General features: G+C 43.1%; 1 protein-coding gene across 2 annotated transcripts in view; it reads left to right on the top strand.

The window, feature by feature from the left end:
• Positions 1-1747: 1747 nt before the first annotated feature.
• Positions 1748-14009, top strand: part of pik3r4 (phosphoinositide-3-kinase, regulatory subunit 4) — a 77240-nt gene continuing 64978 nt past the window's right edge. The window contains exons 1-7 of one of the 2 annotated variants that reach the window (XM_056286032.1): positions 1748-2004; positions 2147-2217; positions 2665-3399; positions 3991-4124; positions 6546-6759; positions 7218-7625; positions 12469-12603. In XM_056286032.1, coding sequence (XP_056142007.1) covers positions 2682-3399; positions 3991-4124; positions 6546-6759; positions 7218-7625; positions 12469-12603 — 1609 coding nt within the window. In that variant the 5' untranslated portion in view covers positions 1748-2004; positions 2147-2217; positions 2665-2681. The remainder of the gene's footprint in view (positions 2005-2146; positions 2218-2664; positions 3400-3990; positions 4125-6545; positions 6760-7217; positions 7626-12468; positions 12604-14009) is intronic. The other variant, XM_056286033.1, reaches the window with a different exon arrangement.

Genomic DNA, 14009 nt, shown 5'->3' with positions numbered 1-14009 from the left:
TGACTCTTGCTCAAGACACTGTGTTGGGTAAGGAAGGCCTATATTAACAATACAGCAGAAAACCTTCCCCAGGTTACTGCTCACACAGATGCCTCGGTAGTTATTGGAGTCAAATTTATCTCCACTCTTGTATATTGGGGATATAAGCCCCCTATTCCAGGTGTCAGGAAAGCAGCCAGCATGTAGAACCAGGTTGAACAGTTTAAGCAGGGCCTTCTGCAGCTCAAGGGTGTCACGATGGGAGCAGGGATTGAGGACCCAAATGCAGACAGTGGAGACACACTGGGTGATAACAATGCTTTAATAAAACAAATAGACAGACTTACAGACAGCAATGAAAACTCAGGACAAGGCGTGAAGCGTCCGGCAACCAACTCCTTGTTTCATAGTTGGAGTCAGTTCCTGTCTTTCTATGCAGTCCTTTATTGCATTTAGTAATAATTCTCTAATATCTGACCGAAAAAATTTGTAGTGAGACCATCGGAGCCAGGAGCTTTACCTGTAGCCATTTTTCGGGCAACATAATCCATAAGCTCCTCTTGACTAATAAAGTAAAAGAAATATCTTTCAAAATTATTCATAGATTCTATCCAACTAATCAATATTTGCAGAGACTTAAGAAGGACATTGATGTGAGTTGTTCTCTCTGTGGTTTGTTTAATGAAACATTGGTTCATTTATTTTGGTCTTGCCCACACACTAAACAACTGTGGAGTAGGTTTTCTCGTTTGATTATTGATCATATTTACCCTCATTTCACCGAGTTGGAAAAATGTATTGTGTGGATATACTGAATTTGATAGGAACCTCGATTCTCAGTTTCATTTAATCAGTTTGCTAATTATCTTAAAATTTTATATTCACAGATTTAAATTCTCTAGCAAGAAACCTAATTTTCCTAAGCTGTCTGCGTATATCAAACAATATATTTCATCAATATCTGCTAGTGAAAACAAAAAAGCTGTAAAAACTTATAAGCACTTTATGATTTAAAAAATATTTAGTATGTAATTTATGTTTTACTTTATACAATCCCCCTGGCGTATTTATGATAATATATGTGTTAATGTTGTATACATTTGATAATGTGACTATTGTTGATTGACATTGTTGTATACTATTTTTGTATACTTTTGTTAATAAAGTTCTTAAAAAAAAGAGCGGACATGTTAGCCGAATAAAGTAGTCACTTAACCTGCTCCGTTTGACTGGGCATTCCGTGTTTATTACAAATACTACCGAGACTAAACAAGGGTCCGTTAAGGGGGCCTGTGTGATGGAGGAATTACTGGTGGCTCTCATCACTGCTTCTGTACCAAGCCAAAAATCCATTGTTGACTTGCTAGTTGCATTAGGTTTAATCTACGAGAACTGTTCCACGTTCGGATTTAAATGGTTGTCAATGTTAAATTGTAAAATAGCTGGGTTATAGTGAAAAGTAGCATAATTGGATGGCCACCTACCAAGCCACTCAATAGGCGCTAAATTAAAGTCGCCACCTACTAACACATAGTCAGTAGCGAAGGACGATTTCAATTCAACTATCACCTCTGTGATTTTCAAAAGTGTAACGGTGGAAAAAATAAATGATCCGTTCGAAGAAGACGAAGAAGAACACAAAGAAGACGAAGAAGAACACGACGACGAAGAAGAACACGAAGATGAACACGAAGAAGAAGAAAAACACGAAGAAGAAGGCACTAGACGTCGACTTCCTTTGTGACCGGATACATAACCATACTTGTGATAGTCGGTCTGCTGCTTTCATTTTAGATTCAGCTTCTCTTTTCAAGCTTCTTAATGTCTGCTACACAAAACGACAACTACGCAAAGGTTATAAACTCCAGACGCAGATAAAACACGATAAGAAATATCTTTAAGCTTCGTCTAGAGTCGGTCAATGTCACCGAGCCCAGCTGTCGGCTTGCAGCTAACGTTAACCTAGCCTAGCGTTGAAGTAACAAGATTGTCAACAACCTACCACAGGTTCATTTTCAACATCTGGTAAAGCAGCGTCGTCATTATCACTTGACTATATTTAAATAGTCTATTATTGTCATTGGTCGGGACTCACCTCTTCAGAATTCATCTGTGATTTATGTGATTTATGATGTTTGTTTTTCTTAACCTTTTGCATCTGTCCAAGTGGGAGAGTACTGCTGGCGTCGTGTGTGGCTGCTGCTTCTCCCTCTCGTAGCCCCCCTTCCATCCACCCCTGTACGTCTGTGTTATGTTTATCTGTCGTCTTGTTCCACCCCGTCTATTGTCAAGCGACTTTGAGTATTAGAAAAGCGCCATATAAGATTGATTTATTATTATTATTATGGCTTAATGAACTGATTCTTGCTAATGCATGACTGAAAAAGCTAATTTTTGTCCATTAAGCTGAAGTAGCACTGTCATATTCGCTTGTTCTCGGCCAGACAGCATTAAGTATTATCACGTGACCAACCCCCCACGCCATGGAGATAGCTGACCTGCATTGGAAAGTTGTTATCTCCTTCATTTAACGTCGAATCTGGCTGGAAATTATGGGAGTGGTCAAATTTTAAACCATGCTTAGTTTGCTTTGGTTTCATCTGTTGTTCCTATCAGTTCGATGCAAATTTAGCTCTCAATGGACTGCAATTTACTTATCTAATTATACATCTGAATTCCCTGCAGAGTTGTATTGAAGAGTCATGGGGAATCAGCTAGCAGGGATTGCCCCTTCTCAGATTCTGTCTGTAGACAGCTACTTCTCTGACATCCATGACCATGAGTATGACAAGAGCCTGGGCAGCACTCGTTTCTTCAAGGTGGCACGTGCAAAGCACAAGGAGGGCTTGGTGGTGGTCAAAGTATTTGCCATCCAGGACCCCTCCCTCCCTCTGACCAGCTACAAACAGGAGCTGGAGGAGCTGAAAATCAGACTGTTTTCCTGTCAGAACTGTCTGCCCTTCCAGAAGACCTCCCTCACAGAGAAGGCAGCCATCCTCTTCCGTCAGTATGTACGCGACAATCTGTATGACCGCATCAGTACACGGCCTTTTCTCAACGGTGTGGAGAAGCGTTGGCTCGCCTTCCAGATCCTCAACGCTGTTGACCAGGCACATAGGGCTGGTGTTCGCCATGGTGACATCAAGACAGAAAATGTCATGGTGACCAGTTGGAACTGGGTGCTACTAACTGACTTTGCTAGCTTCAAGCCTACATACCTGCCAGAGGATAACCCAGCTGACTTCAATTACTTCTTCGACACGTCTAGGCGGAGGACCTGCTACATTGCCCCCGAGAGGTTCGTGGATGGAAGCATGTTTGCAACAGAGAGTGATCAGAATACCCCTCTTGTGGACCTCACCAGCAGCAACCAGAGGAGCAGAGGAGAGCTCAAACAGGCTATGGACATTTTTTCTGCAGGTAGGACAAGGCTTTTGCAGGTGTTGCTTTCAAGCTCAGGTGCCAGAATCCTCATTCAAACCCAGAAACTGATTCACTTAAGTGGTGAGTCCTTATGAGTCTACAGTGAATATAGATTGTTAAAAGGGTTTCACGGGTAAAATTTGACATTGTGTGGTCTTGCTTAAAGTATAAAGAAAGGTTACAGTTTGTACTGTAAGTAGAAATAGTTTGATTGTTCGGTAAAGTTGATCTAAATTTATTTTGCGATGCAGTGTGAACAAGACAAGGGTAAAGACCTCAAAACTATATACCAGTTCAAGGTAAATTTGGACTGAGGCTGTGAGTTTGGCATCACTACTTTTCAGTTTGTTTGCCAAAAAACTGCATTCAGCTCTCCGGTGTTTTAGCAATCACATTTGGATTGGTAGAAAATTGAAAGAAATGTGTTAATTTTGGAAAGTGTTGACTCACTGCAGAGAGAGGAATAAAGAGTTGGTTTCATGTCCTGAGCAGATCAGGTACATGTGTATTTGGAAGGGTTACCTGTAACACGTGACATAATAACACTTTACCCAGAATGCACTGCCTGCTCTCTTTTGTCTTTTTCAGGATGTGTGATTGCAGAACTTTTCACAGAGGGTGTTCCATTGTTTGATCTCTCCCAACTACTGGCTTATCGCAAAGGGCACTTCCAGACAGAGCAGGTTCTCATGAAGATAGAGGACAGAAGCATTCGGGAGTTGGTAATAATCTATAACACAACTCTAATAATCTAAAACACAACTCTTTTTGTTAGCGGTGATAATGAATAATGCCTTTATGGCAATTATTGTGTAAATTGTGTGATGGTTGCAGGCAGCAGGTTGATAGGCTGGCTTAAGGTTGTGGTCACACCGGGATTGGTCAACACAACATTTTGGGGCCATTTCAGTTAATATCAATGGATTTGTCACTATAAGCGAATTTGCCTCATTGCCTTCGCATCGAAATCAAATTTTGTAAACTTAGCCTTCGACCAATAACAGAGTTGCTTTGACTGTGTTGACCTCTGACAGGGCAGTCACTAGAGAGAGAGAGTAAACAGAGGACGCTAACACTTTAGCGATGTATAACCATTCAGTTTTATACTATGCTCTACTGTGCTCATGGTTGACTAGATGCTATAACTACTACTACTTTCGGCTGCTCCTGTTAGGGGTCGCCACAGCGGATCATCCGTTTCCATTTATTCCTGTCTTCTGCGTCTTCCTCTGTCACACCAGCCACCTGCATGTCTTCCCTCACCACATCCATAAACCTCCTCTTTGGCTTTCCTCTTTCCTGGCAGCTCCATATTCAGCATCCTTCTCCCAATATATCCAGCATCTCTCCTCCACACATGTCCAAGCCATCCCAATCTTGCCTCTCTTGCTTTGTCTCCAAACCGTCCAACCTGAGCGGTCCCTCTAATATACTCGTTCCTAATCCTGTCCTTCTTCATTACTCCCAGTGAAAATCTTAGCATCTTCAACTCTGCCACCTCCAGCTCCGCCTCCTGTCTTTTCGTCAGTGCCACTGTCTCCAAACCATATAACAGACTAGATGCTATAACTCTGTTTCATTATTTTTTTTGTGTTAAGTGTTTTTCTTTGCCAAGTTTCTCATCCTGCCTATTTCTCAAGGGAATGCAGAGGAACTTCACTCTGCTAATTTCTGGTGTGACCACAACCTTAGGAGGATGTTAGTAGCCGGAAAGCTGCTAATCTGATCACAGCCACTGTTATTGCTAGTTTATGCTGAAGTGTCAAAGTGTGTCATTATATGTATACCACCTCCCTCCAAAGATGGGCACAAGAAAAAGCCAAACTTGAGCAAACAATTGTATGGAATTACTCACAGGTATTGTTTTATGACTTTATTGTTAATTCTGTTCTGGTAAAATACATTTTGGAAACATATTTGTGATATTTTTGTGAGGCATTTTAGTTTTGTTTGTTGTTGGATTATGCATATGATAGGGTGCCGAGAGAAGAGGTGTGGTATTGTATGAGGAAGTCGGGAGTTGCAAAGAAGTATGCTGTAGTGGTGCAGGATATGTATGAGGGAAGTGTGACAGTGATGAGGTGTGTGGTCGGAATGACCGCTGGGTTAAAGGTGGAGGTGGGATTACATCAAGGATCAGCTCTGAGCCCTTTCTTGTTTGCAATGGTGATGGACAGGTTGACGGACGAGATCAGGCAGGCGTCTCTGTGGACGATGATGTTTGTGGATGACATTGTGATCGGTAGTGAGAGTAGGGTGCAAATTGAGGAAAGCCTGGAGAGGTGGAGGTATGCACTAGAGAGAAGAGGAATGAAAGTCAGTAGGAGCATAGGAGCAAGATGGAATACCTATGCGTGAATGAGAGGGAGGACAGTGGAATGGTGAGGATGCAAGGAGTAGAGGTGGTGAAGGTGGATGAGTTTAAATACTTGAGGTCAACTGTCCAAAGTAACGGGGAGTGCAGAAGAGAGGTGAAGAAGAGAGTGCAGGCAGGGTGGAGTGGGTGGAGAAAAGTGTCAGGAGTGATTTGTGACAGAAGGGTACCAGCAAGAGTTAAAGGGAAGGTTTACAAGATGGTTGTGAGACCAGCTATGTCGTATGGTTTGGAGACAGTGACACTGATGAAAAGACAGGAGGCGGAGCTGGAGGTGGAGAGTTGAAGATAAGATTTTCACTGGGAGTGATGAAGAAGGACAGGATTAGGAACGAGTATATGAGAGGGACAGTTCAGGTTGGACGGTTTGGAGACAAAGCAAGAAAGACAAGTTTGAGATGGCTTGGGCATGTGTGGAGGAGAGATGCTGGGTATATTGGGAGAAGGATGCTGAATATGGAGCTGCCAGGGAAGAGGAGAAGAGGAAGGCCAAAGAGGAGGTTTATGGATGTGGTGAGGGAGGACATGCAGGTAGCTGGTGTGACAGAGGAAGATGCAGAGGGCAGGAAGAGATGGAAACGGATGATCCGCTGTGGCGACCCCTAACGGGAGCAGCTGAAAGTAGTAGTAGTAGTAGTAATAGTTTGTTGTTGGATTATGATTTTAGGATGAAATGCCTTGAATAGGATCTGCCTACAGAACCCACTCCCCGTCTGTCTGATCATCTAACCTGTCAGTTGGTCTTTTTGTTTGTTGCTCACTCACTCAGGTTGCCCAGATGGTGCAGCGGGAGCCAGAGAAGCGTCTGACAGCAGAGGAGTATCTGAAGCAGCAGAAAGGGAAAGCCTTCCCTGACATTTTCTACACTTTCTTACAGCCATACATGGCCCAGTTTGCCAAAGAGACCTTCCAGTCTGCTGATGAGCGTGTACTGGTTATCCGCAAAGACCTAGACAACATCATCCACAACCTACGAGGAGGAGGTGAGAGGGGCAAGGACAGAATGGAGAGAAAGAGAGAGGGACAGAAAAAGGGGGAGAGAAACAAAGGGGTAGAAAAGGACAAGAAGGAAGAGGCAGAAGGGGAAGGAGAGAGAAAGGCAAAGAGAGAACATGGCAGAAACATAAGGAGGAAAAGGTGGGACAGTGATTTACAATTGAATGAATGCTGGCTAAGAGAAAGCATGCGTCTTACAACATAGACAGAAAATGAATACACAGCAATTAAAAAAGTCAAAACCACTGAAATTTATTGTTTTTCAGAATTACAAACTGATTTGAGGAATCATTTTCCATTGCCTGTGCGTGTGTGTGTGTGTGTGTGTGTGTGTGTGTGTGTGTGGGTGTGGGTGCAGGTGCATGCATGAGCGCGAGCATGTGTGTGAGTAGACAACAGCAGTCTAAGTGTTAAAATATTAAAGCAAGGACTGTTTCCATACCAGGACACTCCTCTTCCTCCTCCTTGGAGAAGGCATCCCAGGAGAGCGGCAGTGGAGCGGTGAGTGTGCGGGAGGAGCAGGGGCTCATCGTGCTAGTTTCTGTCATCACCTCCTGCCTGCAAACATTGCGCTCATGTGATTCCAAACTGGCAGCCCTAGAGTTGGTCCTCCACTTGGCCCCACGGCTCAGTGTGGACATCCTGCTGGATCGCATCACGCCCTACCTGCTCCACTTCTGCAATGATCCCGTGCCCCGTGTGCGTGCACAGGCTGTGCGCACCCTGACCAAGGTGCTGGCACTTGTGAAGGAGGTGCCACGCAATGACATCAACATATACCCGGAGTATATCCTGCCCGGCATCGCGCACCTGGCCCAGGACGACGCCACCATAGTCAGGCTGGCCTATGCAGGTGCCTAGCAATGTGTGTGTGTGTGTGTGTGTGTGTGTGTGTGTGTGTGTGTGTGTGTGTGAGCCCGTGCAACATGCATTGCTGTTCTATAATAGTTTATAACAGGCAATGCCACCATTAGAGGGGGTACATTCCTCTTGACTGGAGGTTTGGGTGTAATTTGATACCATCAAGTAGCATCACTTAGCTGGATAGTAACACCAACTCTTTAATATTGTCATTGACTGTTGAGCACCTTGTTTGGTGTGTTTTTACTTAGTAACGAAATATTGATGCTGGAGCAATAATGTGTGCTTTAGTTTTGCACTACAACGTTGGTGTTGACATTGTTGAGTGAACGTTACTAATAGTCTGCCACTGGGAAAAAAGCCCAGTGTGACAGTGCTTTTGAACATGAGTTTGTCAGTCCTCTTAAACTGCTGTCACTCAGCTCCATGGAGGAGATTTTCAGTGTGCTGTCATCTACATTTCATCTTGCCTTTAAATTGCTTACTTGTTGTAATTATTTTGTGACTTTGTGGTTTTCTTTATATGCTCTCTTGTTGGCTTATTATTTCATTTCTTTCTTCTCTTTTTTGAATACAAATAACAGTTATTATTAAACAGGGGCACTGGGCCCACCCAAAAGTTAGCCAGCCATATACGCTTAAAGTCGCATGAGGTAATTTTTCCCAAATGGCAGTAGACAAAGCAGCATATTGTTTTAGTTGTCTGTGATTTCCAAAATTCTGTTTCATGTCGACTGAATGACACAAGAAAACAATCTTGGACCCTGGCCTCTAACACCGTGACTAATTATATTTTTTCATTTGTGTATAACCAACAAATTCAAAGTAATCGGTTTCAATTTACACAGCGTAGAACGTAAATAGAACGTAAACAACGTAAACAATAGATAAATGCTAATGTATAGATACTTAAATTACATCACTTCCTTTGCACCAGTAAAGATTTTGCAGAAGAGCATGGGACAGTTGACAAATCCATGTAATAAAAGTTTTGGTTTTTTATTTCCATTGAGGTTCTGGGGATAATTGCAATGTTTATAGCAATTAAAGGGGAATATTTTACCATATAAACATTCCCTCATGCGTCTTTAATAAGCATTTGCTATTAACCGTTTGCTTTAAACTGAAAAATTTGAAAAGTATTTTAAGAAAAGAAATTTATTTTGTCACTTACAAACTGTGATGTTCCTGTCTTTTTGCATGCTCAGTAATCCAGAAAGTCAAAGAAAGAAAGTTGAATCAGGTCATCTGGACACAACGTTTATGGAGAGAAACGTGTCATCATCATCTACAGTGCTGCTTGAAAGTTTGTGAACCCTCCAGACATGGTCACTGTTTTTGTAAAAAACATTAAAATCAGCTTATTACACATACATCCAAATCCCAATTTGTAAAGCACACCTTCCAAATAATGGACACACACACAAAAAGAGATATATTTTCATTATTTAATTCAACAAATGTGGTTTATTTCACAAAAACTGAAAATTTAACATGTGCGAAAGTATGTGAACCCTTGTATTAGTAGCTTGTGGCTCCTCCTTTTGCAGCCATCACTTCTACCAAACGTCTTCTGTAACCACTAACCAGTCTCTCGCATCTGCTTATGGGGATTTTTGCCCACTCCTCCTTGCAGAACTCAGCCAGTTGAGAGGGGTTGGAGGGACATCTGGTATGTACCAACTTCTTCAGGTCTCGCCACAACATTTCAATTGGATTAAGATCCGGACTTTGACTGGGCCTATCCAGAGTACGAATCCTCTTTCTCTGAAGCCATTCCTTTGTAGTTTTGCTGGAATGCTTTGGTTAATTGTCTTGTTGCATAATCCATTTTCGTCCCAGCTTCAACTCCCTGACTGATGGCAGGAGATTCTGGTCAAGAATTTGTTGATATGCTGGAGAATTCATGGTTCCTTGGACAATATGGAGTCGTCCAGAAGCAGAAAAGCAGCCCCAGACCTTCACATTTCCACCACCATGCTTCACTGTTGGGAGGAGGTTCTTTTCTTCATATGCAGTGTTGGCTTTTCTCCAAACATGTTGGTTTTGATTGTGACCAAATAATTCTATTTTGGACTCGTCTGTTCAGAGAATGGACTTCCAGAAGGTCTCTGGTTTGTCCAAGTGCTCTCTGGCAAAGTTGAAATGGGCAGCTTTGTTCTTTTTTGAGAGCAGAGGCTTCCTTCTAGCAACCCTCCCATGAATGTCATGGCTATTCAATTTTCGTCTGATTGTAGATGCATGCACATTTGTCCCAGATGCTACCAGAGAGGTGTGCAACTCTCTAGAGGTGATGTGTGGGTTGGCCTTTACCTGATTTATTCTTTTTCTGGTGCTTCTGGGTGATAGTTTTGATGGGCGTCCACTTCTAGGCAGAGTTGCTGTCATGTTGAAGGCCCTCCATTTGTAAATTATTTGTCTTACAGTGGATGGATGGAGCTGGAATCTTTTGGAGATGGTCTTATATCCCTCCCCAGACTGATGGGCTATCACTACCCTCTTCTTCATGTCCTCGGATATCTCCTTTGCTCTCGGCATTGTTGATTTGTATGGGACCACATTGGTTTGGTTGGTTTCCTCTCTCTTTTAATTAGTGCAGGCCAAACCCTTCCCCAAGGATGTCTCATTTCATTGGTCTGCTTAAATGATTAATTAAGCACCCAAATGTGTTTCACCCGAGTCTGTTACCTGCTTGATTTAAGCAATGCAACTGGGGGTTCACTTACTTTTGCAGATACACTAATTCCATGTTTCATGTAGTTTTTGGGCTACTTAAACAAGTCCCACTAAACAAGTACCTGCAACTGATAAACATATATCTGACATGTCATACATAAAAACTGGTGATGATAGAATAAGAAAATCATGGTAAAACAACAGAAAACTCTAAACTGCTCAAGGGGTTCACATACTTTCAAGCAGCACTGTAAGTTACCTCTTCAGTCTCACCTGACTGCAGGTACCCCACCCTTATAAACAATACAGTGGCATCACCACCCAAACCAACCACCAGTTTCATATGCACACTACTCTGACCATTAACTAGAGTTTCAGTGACCATGTGTACTATTCACAGAGGACTGGGAAATAGTTGCAATCACAGCATTGTAAGATGCTGACCTATAACTGCTCTAAGTTTTTGGCATCTATTCTTACCTGCTGGTAGGCAGTAATGAACATCACATCCACATGTTGTGGATAAGGTGAGGGACATCATCATGGAGGAGGATGAAACAGTGGTCTGTTATGATGTTAAGTCTCTCTTCATGTGTGTTCCTGTTGATGAAGCAATGGAGGTAGTCCATATGGAATTACAGGACGACCCCACCCTTAGCAATAGGACCACCCTTAACACTGACCAAGTGTGTCTGCTCCTGAAGCTGTGTCTTCAGTCCACGTACTTCACATACAGGGGGCAGTACTATAGGCAGAGGCATGGGTGTGCGATGGGTTCCCCAGTCTCACCTGTAGTGGCCAGCTTGTATATGGAGGAAGTGGTAAAGAGGCTATGATGTCATATCCAGGGACACCACCAAGCCATTGGTTCAGATTTGTGGACGACACATGGGTTAAAATTAAATCTCAGAATGTAGCACATTTCACCGACCACATTAACTCTGTGGACACCACATCAAGTTCACCAGGGAGGATGTGGAATATGACAGGTTAGTCTTCTTACACTGTGAAATAGCAATTGGTGATGGGGGACATTTGATTGCTGATGTTTACCACAAACCAACACATACTGATCAGTACTTACGGTTTGACTCTCATCATCTGCTGGAGCACAAACTAGGAGTCATCAGGATGCTGGACCACCAAGCTGACAATGTCCCCACTGACACAGCAGCCGGGGAAGGGGAGAAATCCCACATTAAACAGGCCCTGGTTAAGTGTGGTTATCCTAACTGGGTGTCTGTCAAAGCCAAGAAGATGCCCAAACAGTGCACCAGCTGATCGAAGAGAGGAGAAGGACAACAGCTGCCTAAGTGTAAACCCGTGGTGATTCTGTATGTGGTGGGAGTGTCAGAAAAGTTGAGACGCGTATTTTCCAAACACCGTGTCTCAGTTGCTTTCAAACCCCAAAACACCGCTGCACCAGAAGTTTGTCCACCCCAAGGATCAGATTCCCCAGCACAAACAGCAATATAGTGTAGCTGTTAAGTGCCAGGAGGATTGCCGTGACTTGTACATCAGGGAAACTAAACAGACGCTGGCCAAGAGGATGGCAAAACACAGGAGAGCTAACTTGTCAGGCCAGGACTCCACAGTCTACACCATCTACAGACCAGGACTCCACAGTCTACACCATCTACAGGCCAGGACTCCACAGTCTACACCATCTTCAGGCCAGTGGCCACTCTTTCAGGGATGAGGATGTGACCATCCTTGATAGGGAGGAATGCTGGTTTGAACGGGGAGTCAAAGAGGCCATCTATGTGAAGAGGGAATGACCATCCCTGAACTGAGGGAGGTCTAAGAGTACATCTGTCACCATCTTACAATGCTGTGATTGCAGCTGTTCCCCAACCCTCTGTGAATAGTACACATGGCCATTGTAACTCTAGTTAATAGTAATGGCAATTTGCATATGAAACTAGTGGTTGGTTGGGGTGGTTATGCCACTGTATTGTTTATAAGGGTGGGGACACCTGCAGTCAGGTGAGACTGCAGAGGTCACTTAGATGATGATGAAACGTTTCTGTCAATAAACGGTGTGTCCAGATGACCTGATTCAACTTTATTTCTGTAATGTTCCTGCTGTTGTTGTACCAAATCTACCATGTCTGACTGTTGATTGGGTCTTTGTTTTTCCTCTCTACAACTGCACTCAGAGAATATTGCTCACCTGGCAGAGACGGCCCTGCGATTCTTGGAACTGGTACAGGAGAACAATGTGAATGCAGAGCAGGACGTCAGTGGGGAGGACACAGAGGACACACTCCATCCCAATGAGAATTATGACTCCGGTAGATCCCCCTCCCCCTCTCATAGAGTTACGGCAAAAACCCTGTTGTATTTAGAGTCAGAATATCTCCAGTATGCAAACTTTGAAAGACTCAGTATGTTCTGAGCCTCAGGGTACAGGTATGAATAGGATTTGTGTTTTCAACTCTGCAGAAAACCATTCACAGCTGCAGTTGACCAAAAGAATTACTTTCAAATGCAACTCATGCTGAGATTACCCACCATACATGACACATGTATTAATACATATGTGCCATGTACAGTGGACATACAAAGTCTACACACCCCTGTTAAAATGGCAGGTTTTTGTGATGGAAAAAAATGAAACCAAGATAAATCTTGTCAGAACTTTTTCCACCCATAATGTGAAATTGTAACCTATAAAAATAAAGTGGAAAAAAAATCAAACATTGTAGGGACAATAAAAGCAAAATACAAAACTTAAAACAACTAGGTGTAACCCTTTTATAACTGGGGATGTGGCTGTGAGCAGATTTAACCAGTCATGTTCAAACTCATGTTAGATAGTAATTCTTATACACCTGCCATCATTTAATGTGATTCTGACTAACCCCAAATAAAGCTCAGCTGTTCCTGTAGGATTTTCCTGACGTCTTCTTGGTTAAAAGCCATGGTCCCCAAAGAGCTTACAAAGTGTGAACGGGATGTCATTGCTGAAAGGTATCGATCAGGACAGGGGTATAAAAGAATCTCCAAGGCATTAGCTATACCATGGACCACAGTGAAGACCACCATCAAGTGGAGAAAATATGACACAACAGTGATATCACCAAGAACAGGACGTCCCTCCAAAATGGATGAGAAGATGAGAAAACTGGTCAGGGAGGCTGCCAAGAGGTCTACGGCAACATTAAAGGAGGTGCAGCAGTTTTGGCAAGTACTGGTTGCTCCCTACATGTCAGAACAATCTCCCATATTCTTCATATATGTGTGGGCTTTGGGGTAGGGTGGTAAGATGCCTTTTCATATGAAAAAAAATGTCCAAGCCTGGCTAAATTTTGCAAAAAGATACATCCAGTCTCCCAAAACCATGTGGAAAAATGTGTTATGGTCTGATGAGACCAAGGTTGAACGTTTTGGCCATAATTCCAAAAGGTATGTTTGGTGCAAAAGCAACACAGCACATCACCAAAAGAGCACCATGATCTTGTTCACCATGGGTATGGTGCTGTTTTGGTGGTGCAGGATCAGGCTTTGGGGATGCTTTTGTTCAGCCAGGACGGGGGCTTTAGTCAAGGTGGAACGAATCAACAGCAGCTCCAAATACCAGTTGATTTTGGAGCAAAACCTTCAGATGTCTGCTAGAAAGCTGAAGATGAAGAGGAATTTCACCTCAGCACAACAATGACCCAACGCTTATGTCCAAATCAACAAAGGGATGGTTTCA

Source organism: Lampris incognitus, chromosome 9, assembly GCF_029633865.1.
Source record: "Lampris incognitus isolate fLamInc1 chromosome 9, fLamInc1.hap2, whole genome shotgun sequence".
Taxonomy (NCBI): domain Eukaryota; kingdom Metazoa; phylum Chordata; class Actinopteri; order Lampriformes; family Lampridae; genus Lampris; species Lampris incognitus.
The sequence above is the reverse complement of the archived record's forward strand: the minus strand, read 5'-3'. Positions and strand labels throughout refer to the sequence as shown.